The following is a 12,288-nucleotide window of genomic DNA, read 5'->3' as shown; positions in this document are numbered from 1 at the left end:
GAAACCCAGGCAGGAGTAGACTTGCCCAGGGTAACCCAGCAGGTATGACAATAACTGTGGTCTCAGGGTGTGGGCACTCTTGATGCTCAGGGCAAGAAAAGTACAGTAGAAAGTGATTTGGAATCAGAAAAACTGGGAAACAAATCCCACCCAGCTCTGCCACTTCCTAGTTTGGGCAACCTGAGCCTGTCAGATTAAAAAAAAAAAAGCTCCTACCTTGCAAAGGTTTTGAGAATTAGGTACTATGCAGTAAAGTGTGCGGTGTCAGTTCCAAGCCACCATCTGTGATGAACTTTTTAGAAACAGCAAATGGGTTGATTCACAAGGATGCAGAGCAAGAGTAAAGAAACTAAATATAGGCAGTTCTGGTGATTTTGTTTACTCCTAATAAACATGTTTCTACAGTACAACTCAGAGAATAAATAGAGGCACACGGCTATAATTTCCACCACAATCTGCTATTGAGGAGACATTCAGTGTGAGGATGGGGGGCTGGGAGTGGAGTGGGCATGTCTGGGTCACAGGAGAACTGGAGGCCTCCGTGATGAACTATGTAGGGATCCCATCCATCAAGATCTGACCTCCAGGCCTGATGGTCAGCCTTGTGGTGGAAGAGTTAACAGTGAACCAAATGTAAGGAGCCAAATTCTCTTTTGGTTCACTGCAATCCTAGTATAGGTCCAGTTCTCCCCAAACTCCAAGGGGTGGAGGTGGGTCTGGCCTACTGATCCACTGGGAAGGGGCTGTGTCAGCCAAAGCCATCCCTAAGGATTCAGTCACTCCATGGTAGAGCCTGATGTGGCCCAGAAATGTCTGCCCTCTGCCCTGGAGTAAGGAATAAATACATGTGATGAGATGACTCCTCAAAACAGTTTCTTGACTATCCCCAAAAGGGATCCTGTCCTGTGTCTAAGGAAGGAGAGAGGCACAAATGGGGCACAGACTAGCTGCTGGAACTCAGGTAAGGAAGACAGCTTGTACAGTCACAGGAGAGGGAAACAGCACTCTTACCGAACCCTTCACAGGGGAACTAAGCAGACACAAATACCAACCTGGTGGGAGAAGTGGAAGGCCTAGGGCCATGAAGCCAACCAGCAGCAAACAAGGGGGTGACACATGGAAAAGCACTGGCTTTGACTTTCCTAGGACTGCTGAGCTGTCTAAGCCACCCCCATCTTTCTGTTTCTCCAGGGTAACACAAAGCACTAGCCCTAATTGGGGCTAGGATCATCTGCCCCAAATACAGGCAGAATGAAGAGATCCTGTGTCCCTTGGCAGGAGATCAAGTAGAAGCAGGTCTGCACTGGTCAACCTGAGGCGTTAGGGACAGAGAATACGAACCAGCGAGAGAAGCAGAGACAGAACTGGTGACCCTGCTGTGGGCCACCAAGGTGGGGCCAGAGTCCTCACGACTGTCTGATTGAATCCCTGCCTCGCAGGTGATGGGGCACATCTCAAGGCTTCTGCTCTGTGGGGATTCTCATCTCCACTCACATCTGGTTCATTTATACACCTCGAGTGAGTGACGGGGCCATGGCTTTGCCCAGTGCTTGTCAGCTGGTGCACAACGCCCATCAGGCAGTGAGATTTCTGGCTGACTTGGAGGCACTCTGGGCTCGCTGGACGACCGCCGAGCACTTCTCACGCCGCAGCAGCTTGTTGTTCTCAAACAGACCTTCATTGCGGGGTATTCCATGAGAACCATCAGGGAAAGTCAGCAGGCCTTTGAGGGGGACAGAGAAAACATGGTATTGACAAGGGCATCAGTGACTCAGAAAGCAGCTTGGTACTGTGGATCGGTGGAGGAGGAAAACTTGCAGCTCTACTCCAGAGTACTGAATTGGCAAGTTCGATGGATGGGTGGCCGTTAGGGCACAATCGCAAAGGACTGGTAGACACCCCTGAAAGCATTAACGCTAACAAGGTGTACTTCCACCCATCTTATGCTTCCCCCAGTCACCTGTCCGGCTGGTGACTTACCAAAACCGTCTACTCTGCCATTTTTAAATTCCCCTTCAAATGTCATGTTGTCATGTCGAATGAAGACTCCAACGCCGTTAAACTTGCCCTGGGCAAACTCCCCCTCGTACCTGTAGAAACATAGCAGGGTGGTGAAGCAGCTACCAATGAGTTTTACATATTAATGCCAAGGAGTGGAGTGGATTCTGCTTATTTCAGAGTTCTGGCCCGCTCCCACCCACCCCACTCCTAGCCAGCAGACAAGGGCCAGAGAGCATGTGTGATATGAGGCCTTAATCCCTAGGAGATAACAGAAGAGAATGGCAGTGGGGTGGAAGGTCATTCGGCTCCTTGCCATTTCAAATTTTAGATCTATTTATAAAGTAACTAATAAAAGAACTGCTTACTTCTCGCCTGTTTTCAGAGGGCCTGGGCCAAGCTCAGGTCTGACCAGCTATCACTATCAAAGCTGAAAAAAGAATGACCCAATACTTACCTTGAGCCATCTGAGAAGGTCAGTACCCCGAAGCCATTAAAGAGCCCATTCTCAAAATGACCCAGGTAGGTGCCACCATCTGCAAACATCAGTTGACCAAAACCATGTCTGCGGCCTAGGCAAAGAAAAAGACAGTTGTCAGGGTTCAGAGGCAGCTTCAGGAACACCCTCCTTGCCCAATCTCCCTTGTCTTTTGTCACCCCATGCACAAACAAAAGGAGAGAAGCAGTGATGTTAGCAGGGCAGAGAACTACTACCCAGAACAGGCACCAGGAAAATCCGGCTTCCAGGACCTTCCCATCTTGTCACAAGCATCAGATTTGGAGCAGGTCTCACTACGTATGAACAAGAGAGCACTTAAAAATAACACTAGCGGGCAGCCCCGGTGGCGCAGCGGTTTAGCGCCGCCTGCAGCCCAGGGCGTGATCTGGAGACCCTGGATCGAGTCCCACATCAGGCTCTCTGTATGATTCCTGCTTCTCCCTCTGCCTGTGTCTCTGCCTCTCTCACTGTCTATGAATAAATAAATAGAATCTTAAAAAAAAAAATAACACTAGCTACCATAGTGCCTTTACTCCGTGTCAGGCACCCTTCTCACTTTGTATTTATCATCCTATCTAATCCTCACGACATGAAGAGATAGGCACAGTACTATTATTATTCCCATTTCACGGATGCAGAAAGTAAGGCTAGGAGAAGCTAAATCACTTCCTTAAGACCACAGAGCTGTTAAGTGGCAGAGTAAGAATGCAAATGCAGTGGGCATCTGGACCGGAGAACTCTCAACACTGACTTATATGTTGCCTCTCTGAGAGAAAAAAAGTGCCACATGGCACCGTGAAGCTAGGGGACAAACTGAACAGTCAACTGATGGCAATGATTCAGGCTTTGTTATCCACTGAACTGACCAGAAAAATGGCACGATGCTGGAGGAGCAATCATGTCTTTCCAGGAGAGTACAAGGGAGTTCCTCTAAGGGATAGAGACTGCCTAGCAGACTGGCACCTCTAACTGGCCAGATCTGAGGGGACGGCAGGTGTTGGGGAGGCAAGGTTACATCCCGTCTGTCCAGTTTCGCCTCTCAGGGCTCAAGAATTCATCAGCTACAAGTATCTAAAAGAATGGGGTGCATGTTGAAACGGCCTGAACTCTTCCCTGGCACAACTGTTGGAAGTCACGGCTCCTCGGGGCAGTTCCTGGCTTGCCAGGACTGGCCCCATGAGGCTCTTAAATGGTCAGACTGTGTTTCTCAGGCTCTGTGGAATTTCACTAAGCCTGTGAATAGACACTTCCAAATGCAAGGAGCTGTCACAGAAAATTCAAGGAAATGACTGTCATTTGCCCTTGAGTGTCCTAATTTCCAGGTCTTCCTTAACTTACTGGGCAAACAATGAGGTTTTCTAATTCCTTTATTTAATCCTAAAACCAAAGAAAGGCAAGGCACTATTCAGGTTAAATCCTGGAGTTAGACATGAAGACTCATGCAGTTGGCTTATCTAGCCTGATGCATTTGTCCTTCAGCCAAATGAAGTGTTCCTCACTTGATCCCCCAGGGATTCTCTTACCTTCCTTCCACTCTCCACGATATTCCTCCCCGCTGGAGTAGGTGAAGGAACCTTTTGTCAGGGTCATGGTGACAGCTATGGAAGGAAGAAAAGGATAAAAACTGCAGGAAACAGAGGAGAGAACCAGAGTCACGGGATGGTTGGAAGAAAGGCTTGCAAAGCAATTTTGCAGAAACATTCTATAAACTAGCCCAGTGAGTATATATATTACCCTGGATACATTTAACAAACATGCCCACCTCTCCAACCTCCCCACCCCCAGATCACCTTGGCTCAAGCAGTCTTATCCTCCAACTTAAAAGTTATCAGCCTGGGGCACCTGAGTGACTCAGTTGGTTAAGCTTCCGACTCTTGGTTTCAGCTCAGGTAGTGATCTCAGGGTTTTGGGATCGAGCCCTGCACTGGGCTTTGTACTCAATGTGGTCTGCTTGGGATTCTCTTTCACCCTCTCCCTCTGCCCTTTCCCCTGACTCACACTCTCTCTCAAATAAATAAATAAAATCTAAAAAAAAAAAAAAAAAAAGTTGTCAGCCAATTCCAATTTTCTATGACCTGAGATAGAAATTGAAGATGAATTTACAAATATTTGCTTGATACGTACTCTGTATTTAGTTGATGTATAAAATATGGTCTCTTCCTTCAATGAGTTTACAGTCTAGTTGGTAAGACTAAGCTGACATACTGAACAATAGGAGAGGTAATATAATTAAGTGCCAAACTGGATGGTAGAGATGTACAAAGACAAGGGATGGTTGGGGAGCCTGGGTGACTCAGTCAGTTAAATGTCTGCCTTTGGCTCAGGTCATGATCCCAGAGTCCTGGGATCAAGTCCTGCATTGGGCTCCCTGCTCAGTGGGGAGTCTGCTTCTCCCTCTCTGTATGTCCCTCCCCCTGCTTGTGTGTTCGCTCTCTCTCAAATAAATAATAAATAAAAATTAAAAAAACAAAAACAAAAACAAACCCACAAGGGATGGGCACAACTGAAAGCAAGCAGTCAAGAAAGCAAAGGGCGGCTGCCCATGGAGAAAACCTGAGGAATGGAAGCACAAACAGCAACATAACCTGGATGGTCGGTGGGAAAATATTAAGTTGGGTCTTATTGCACTTGAAGGTTTATTTAAGGAGTAATGGGAAATAAGTCTATCTAGGTACTCAGCCAAACTCTGAAATCTGAAAAAAAAAGCCTCTCAGATTGATTGATTGATTTAAAGATTTTATTTATTCATTCATGAGACACAGAAAGAGAGGCAGAGACACAGGCAGAGGGAGAAGTAGGCTCCATGCAAAGAACCCAATGTGGGACTAGATCCTAGGAATCTGGGATCATGTCCAGAGCCAAAGGCAGACATTCAACCACTGAGCCACCCAGTGTCCCAGCCTCTCAGAGTTAAATCCAAACTCCATCATTTCAAAGACGGAGAGAAGGAAGTGAAAAGCCAGTCAGTGGCTGGGCTGGAACTCGGGTCCTGGCCTCCCCTGCCTGCTGCTCATTCTTTCTCTCTCGTGTTGCACACTCTGCTTTTAGGATCAGGCCACTCTAAGGGGATCTTGGAAAGCTAGGCAGAAGAATTTACAGCTAATAAGGTGGGGGAAAGACGAAGGCTCTGGGGATTTTTGAACAGGCAAGTAATCTGAAAGGGGTGCTTGCGGAAAAACGAATGGGTCAGCAGGAAACAGGATGCTTTGGAGCGGCAAGAGCCCGCAGCCAGAAAAGCTTGCAAGGCAGATGTGATCATTCAGGAGACTGTGAAAATGAGCACAAATTACACTCCCTCTGCTCGTGCCCTTGTGTTAGGACATGGCACTACCTCTATTAACAGGCAGTTTATTCCTCCACCCACTGGGTCCGGGTGGGTTATAGGAGTTGGTTGGGCTAATGGAACATTAGCAAAAGGGATACAGCAGAGGCTTGGCGAGTGCTCGTACACAGGGCTTGCCCTCTCACAACACTAGGAACGAACTGTTCTAGCCCCGTGTGGACAAGCCCAGGCTAGTTGGCTGATGCCAAGGGTCATGTGGAACTGTACCAACTGACCACAGATGCATGGGTGAGCTCAGGCATGACCAGCAGAGCTGCTGCTGAGCCCAGGTCCAGACTACTGACCCACAGAATGATGGACTAAATACATGGTAGTTGTTTTAAACTGCTATGTTTTGAGATGGTGTGTTACTATCTAGCAAAAGCTAACTGATACGCCCAGGCACAAGATCATAAGGCCTGACCAAGGGGGATAACAGTGTCATGGGAGAAGAAGGCAGGAGTGACAATGACAGAGATAAACAAACAACCCAATAACATTCGGAGATTGGCTAGGTATGGCTTCAGGTTTGCAGTAAAAGAATACTTGTATTCAAAGATATCCTTTAAGGACATTAAGATACCTAAAATATCATTAAATACAGAGATGAACAGAAGCATTTGACATATTTTTAAAAGTGCAATCCCTAGTTCTTTTTAATTTTCCTAGGTTTGTTTACTCACCTCGTCTTTTCCAGACTTAAGCAATACAACGTATTTCCAAGTGACTGTGACACTGCAGAGTCCTAGGCCCAAACCTGGATATACTGAATCAGATTCTGTATGTTAGAGCCTGGGAATCTGCAGTTTTAACAAGCACAATGTTAGACGGCTACACACTTGGAAGTATGGCTACTATTACTCCAATAAACAGATACACTATGTGTGAAAATTCTCTGACCTATAAATCACCACTGAAAGGTCCTCTGGTATTTTTTTTTTTAAGATTTATTTATTTATTCATTCAGAGAGAGCGAGAGAGAGGCAGAGACACAGGCAAAGAGAGAATCAGGCTCCATGCAGGAAGCCCGATGTGGGACTCAATCCCGGGTCTCCAGGATCACACCCCAGGCTGCAGGCAGCGCTAAACCGCTGCGCCACCGGGGCTGCCCGGTCCTCTGGTATTAATAATGAACCTAGAGTCTAACCCTCAAGCATCTGATTAAGCTAGACAGAACAAGTGCATCTCTTCTTCAGAGCATGGGGGGCACGCCTGGAGGGCCAAACAGGAGTGAGTTTTTAAATCCCTCCAGGCCTGGTGCCAACAGCAAGCTTCCTTCAAGTCCTGTGTGGGTCGGGGAGCACCAACGCTGGGTTCTCATCCCAGTGCACTGTGTAACCTTGGGAAGGTTACTTAAATGCCTCTAAACCTCAGTCTCCTCCTCTATAAAGTGGAGAAAAGATACCTACCTCAGAGAATTGGCATGGATTAAATTAAATAAGACATGTGAAAGTAACTAGAATACCACAGGGCCCTATCCATTAAATGTCATTCTTTTCCTCCTTCAAACATAAGATACCTAAACTCACACATTCACTTACTGTAATGGAAATTTCTCTAAAGTCTCGGTATAGGGATCCCTGGGTGGCGCAGCGGTTTAGCACCTGTCTTTGGCCCAGGGCGCGATCCTGGAGACCCAGGATCGAATCCCACGTCAGGCTCCCGGTGCATGGAACCTGCTTCTCCCTCTGCCTGTGTCTCTGCCTCTCTCTCTCTCTGTGTGACTATCATAAATTAAAAAAAAAAAAAATTAAATTAAAAATAAATTAAAAAAAAATAAAAAATTAAAAAATAAAGTCTCGGTATAAAAATGCTACCAACGTAATTCAAATAACATTTGGGAAAAAAAACTCAGCAATTTTGCCAGAGGTAAATTCTAAGGTGGGAGAAGGTTAACTATAATTGCCACTGGTCTTGTTTTTTATCACCACCTCATGGGATGTTTTAATTTTGGCCTATGTCACAATGCTTTTGAATACAGATGCCATAAGCCCAATGATCTGACATGCAAACAGTTGGGCTTAACAGAGCAGGGCTCAGTCATATTTTCTGAGCCCTGGCCCTGTCTCCAAGCTCCTGTTTCATCCCACCTATGAGAACAGATGAGTTCCGAGAATCCCTTCTCAGGAGAGAATCCCTGCTCTCACCCAAACAGGGAGCAACATCCGCTTCTACCCCACAATGAGGCCAGTTTTGGATGCTCTTCCAGTGATGTCTGGGAACCCCTGCCACAGCTCCACCAGGGATTTTCTCACTGTTGCTACTCGGGAGCTCTATACCCAGGTTCTCTCACACAGTGGAAGATATCCTCATGTAGGGATCATTTTCTTTATGTCTTAAAGCCCTTGGAAACCTCTGGGGCTATTTTCTCTGATTGGTGACACTGGGACCTGGTGTGCCATCTCTGTTCCACCAATGTTCCACAAGGTTGGCATCCAATTTCAGCCTCAAGCCTCTTGCTGTCAGCCCAGCATTGGAGTGCCTGGGGTAGAAGTCAGCATGACTCCACTGCAAATACAACATTAATGAGAAGAAAAGAAGCAATTTTCCATCGAAACTGCAGAGGAAAACTCTTTCCAGTCCAGATAGGCTTTGATAACTATAGGATGTCTTCAGCTCTTCCCAGAACTAATGAAGTCAGCGTACTCAAAGTCAGCCTCTGGAGCAAATCTGAAATATTTTATTCCTTCAAAACAGTCAGAATCTTTTTTTTTTTTTTTTAACAAGTCAGAATCTTAAAGGCCGTATCTGAAAATAAATCTCATAACTAAATAGCCATTCTGAAACATATACGCAAAATCACACTTTATGCAGGGAGATGATAAGATAAAGGCATTTCCTTCCGATGTCTGACAGCTGTTACCTTGTCTTCACTCAGAGGTCTGTAAGGAGTTATTGCAGTACCATATGAGGGGTCAATCTGATTGCCCGGGATCCAGGGCCCAGGGGCAGCAGGCTCCAGGATTTGTTTACTGGTTCTCAAGGCTACGTGAAACTTCCAAATAGCAGCAACCCATTTGTTTCACAGGGACCACCAGAAGGTCCCTGAGAAAAAGGTAACAGCAGTTCTCCAGTCTGAAGACTATCTCTAGGGCAGCCCGGGTGACTCCGCGGTTTAGTGCCGCCTTCAGCCCAGGGCCTGATCCTGGAGACCTGGGATCAAGTCCCATGTTGGGCTCCCTGCATGGAGCCTGCTTCTCCCTCTGCCTGTGCCTGTGCCTCTCTCTCTCTCTGTGTCTCTCGTGAATAAATAAATAAAGTCTTAAAAAAATTTGAAGACTATCTCTAGACAAAGTACTAGCCAGCCTCTCAAACTATAAACGTAGCCACCCTTTTGGCATGCTATGAGCTCTGAGGGAATATAACCTAAATTTTTTAAAGATGCCAATGAAACTGAAAAGATCTTCCTCTAATTACCAACTGTGGCATATTGTATTTTCCAAAGACATTTGCATTAGTATCCCCTGTATTACGTGTTCTAGAATTTGACCTTGCCACTGCTCCATCAAAAGGGGGACTCTAACTCCTCTTCTTTGAATCTGGGCAGGCTTGTGATTGCTTCAACCAATAGAACATGGTGGAAGAGATGGCATGTTCTGAGGTCAGGCCAGAAAAGGTGATGCATCTTCCCTCTTGCCCACTGGTACACTTGCACTTGGGAGACCTGAGCCACCCTAAAAGAAGTCTATCCTCTGAGGTTGCCATGCTGTGCGGAAGCTGAGCCACAAAGAGCCACGTGTTGGTGCTCCAGTTGGCAGTTCTCATCCTTGAATCAGCCCAGCCTAGGCACCAGCTGTGGGCAAAGGAGCCTTCAGATGATTCTAGCTCCTAGCCACTGTGTGGGCATCCCATCTAAAGTATCATGCAGCAGAGTGTAGTCATCTCCATGATGCCCTCTACAAATTCCTGACTCACAGAATTTGCAAACATCATAATGTTGTTTTAAGTTAAGGTTGGGGTAATATGTTATATGCCTATAGTAACTGGAACATCATCTCTACACCTAACCCTGCCACCATCCTCTCTCATTTGTTTTTCAAAAGGATGTTCCCATTCCTTTTTTTATCTAGGGAGACAGAGAAAACTCCCTTCAACGGCTGCTGGTCAAAATGATGTCCATTCCCAAGAACACAATCGGAAATGCTAACTAAAAGGATACACATGGGGCAGCCCTGGTGGCACAGCGGTTTAGCGCCGCCTGCAGCCCAGGAGGGCGTGATCCTGGAGACCCTGGATCGAGTCCCACCTCAGGCTCTTTGCATGGAGCCTGCTTCTCCCTCTGCCTGTGTCTCTGCCTCTCTCTCTCTCTGCATTTCTATGAATAAATAAATAAATAATCTTTAAAAATGTTTAAAAAAATAAATAAAAGGATACACATGGACTCTGTGGGTCTCAGGCCATTGGTGAACACATTGGACTAGAAACTTCTACCTATGTCCAAATAATTGATACCGTCACAGCCTGGGACAGTGTTGGGATTTTCATTTACGACTTCTATAATTAGCCATGCTATGTAATAGTCAGCTACAAAGCCAATGACCCCAAAAGAAATCATGCTCATTGAGATAAATTAGTTTAATATGGTATAGCCAGTGTTGATGAAGTTTAGGCTTCAGCTATATATATGGAATCAAGTCACAAAACCAAAAGAGAATCATGCTTCTAAGCAGATACCCACCCTTTCTGCTCTTTTGATAGATAGGTTGCAAAGGATCAATCCAAACATTTATCTAAAAGAAAATGACTATTTTGTTCGTGAAATAAGTATACTATTTGTCTGCACAAAGAGAACTGAACATCCCAGTTCTCTTTATTTTCTCCTGACCCAGACATTTCCAAATAGAACTTGGAGACAGTAATGTTAACTTTTGTTTCAATTCCATTTGTCTTTTTTTTTTCAGAGTTTAGAAATCAAACTTGTTAAAAAATATTTATGCATTCACAGGATTTTGTGTCCAAATTCAGAGGATTAAAAACAACAACAACAACAACAAAGCTAACATAAAGAGGAACAGATTTTCACTTTAAGAATATTGTTTTGAGGCAGCCAGCTTTTCCCACATATACCTTTACATTGTTCCTCCAAAGCCTCCCCAGAGTATGACCTTCTTGTCAAAGTTCTCTTAATTACAAAGAAAGCAGTCTTAGGCTTTTAGAATCCTAAAGAGAAGAAAAGGAAGACTTTGATGAACAAAAATTAGACTTAGAACCTAAGAAACCTAGAAGAAAAGTCACACATTCTTTTTAAAAAAATATTTTTTTTTTTAGCTTGGAATAACTGCTTTTCTTATAACACTACAAGCCTTTTTACTGTAAATCTTCCTTGAACTCGAAAAGTTTTTTTTAAAAAAAGTATTGCTACTAGATATAGGTCTTTTTTGTTTATTTTATTTAAATTCAATTAATTAACATCTAATGTATTACTGGTTTCAGAGGCAGAGGTCAGTGATTCATCAGTCTTATATAGATAAGGGTCTTACTTAGGAAGACTGTGGGACAATTAGATTGGAGAAAGTGGGAAGAAAATTCTGACACCAGAAAAAAGATTAGAAATTTACAAAGGAGGAGCGGCTGGGTGGCTCAGTGGTTGAGCGTCTGCCTTCGGCTCAGGTCGTGATCTCGGGGTCCTGGAATCGAGTCCCGCAAGGGGATCCCCGCAGGGAGCCTTCTTCTCCCTCTGCCTATGTCTCTGTGTCTCTGTCTCTCATGAATTAAAAAAAAAAAAAAATTACAAAAGACTTGAGGGTGATGGGGACTGCCATGATATTATCCTATTTCATGAAAAAGGAAATGCCCGGACGGGGTTCTAATAAAGTCGAGTTACTCCTCCGGATACCTAAGCAGTTTGGAGATACGACCCAGCAGGGGTGCCACCACCCACTAATTGAGGCATCAGGTTCATGGTGTGGGAGTGTGAGGGGCGGGCCCAGGCCAAACAAAGCCCGAGACCCAACTAACAGCATTTCCTCCCATCCCGTTCTCGCATCCCAACACTGATCCTGCTCTCCGCCCGAGCTCTGCTCCAGCGCCCGGCCAGGTGTCTGCTCACGCGGGTCTGCCATCCGCGCGGGACGCAGCCCCCAGCCACCCGCTAGCCAGGCCGGGTACGGCGGGCTCTCCCCGGCCTCGGCCCCAGCTGCAGAGACCCGAGGCCCGGGGGCCGCACCCCACCGGCCCCGCCCTCTGGTCAGCGCATCCTGGACGGAGTCACGATCCCCAGTCATCTTGGGACGGGGACCTGGTCCTCAGTCTTCCTCACCGACCGCACTCTCCGGGCGCCCTCCCTCCTGCGCTGCCGGCCAACCTGAGCTCCGCCTTTCGGGATGACGGTCACGCCCCGACGCGGGGCTCCAGCGGCCGCGACCACAGCTCCGCCGGGCTCGCCGCGGCCACCAGCCTCTCCGCCACCTCCACCAGCGCCTGCCCCACTTGACGCCGCCATCCCTGGCGGCCGCACCGGGCGCAATTC

The 12,288-nt window shown here is 46.5% G+C and overlaps 2 protein-coding genes across 18 annotated transcripts in view; one reads left to right on the top strand and one right to left on the bottom strand.

Annotated features, from left to right (window-relative positions):
- HOGA1 (4-hydroxy-2-oxoglutarate aldolase 1) overlaps positions 1–1,722 on the top strand; it is a 26,434-nt gene extending 24,712 nt beyond the window's left edge. The window contains exon 7 of the mRNA XM_077878104.1: positions 1,192–1,722. Within this exon, the coding sequence (XP_077734230.1) occupies positions 1,192–1,209 (18 nt within the window). The 3' untranslated portion in view covers positions 1,210–1,722. The remainder of the gene's footprint in view (positions 1–1,191) is intronic.
- On the bottom strand, positions 359–12,288 carry MORN4 (MORN repeat containing 4). 17 transcript variants are annotated; one of them, XM_077878123.1, is made up of 7 exons: positions 12,124–12,288; positions 10,887–10,979; positions 6,503–6,619; positions 4,021–4,095; positions 2,456–2,570; positions 1,981–2,090; positions 359–1,723 (listed from the first exon to the last, which is right to left on the bottom strand). In XM_077878123.1, exons 4-7 carry the CDS (start codon positions 4,085–4,087, stop codon positions 1,575–1,577), a joined length of 441 nt encoding a protein of 146 aa, XP_077734249.1. In that variant the 5' UTR covers positions 4,088–4,095; positions 6,503–6,619; positions 10,887–10,979; positions 12,124–12,288; the 3' UTR covers positions 359–1,574. The 17 variants fall into 17 exon arrangements, with proteins under 17 accessions (XP_077734249.1, XP_077734246.1, XP_077734239.1 ...); XM_077878120.1 differs by having other exon boundaries at positions 6,503–6,585; XM_077878113.1 differs by having other exon boundaries at positions 4,021–4,121; positions 12,124–12,287.

This window comes from Canis aureus, chromosome 29, assembly GCF_053574225.1.
Source record: "Canis aureus isolate CA01 chromosome 29, VMU_Caureus_v.1.0, whole genome shotgun sequence".
Classification (NCBI taxonomy): Eukaryota; Metazoa; Chordata; class Mammalia; order Carnivora; family Canidae; genus Canis; species Canis aureus.
This window is presented reverse-complemented; position numbering and strand designations above follow the sequence as displayed.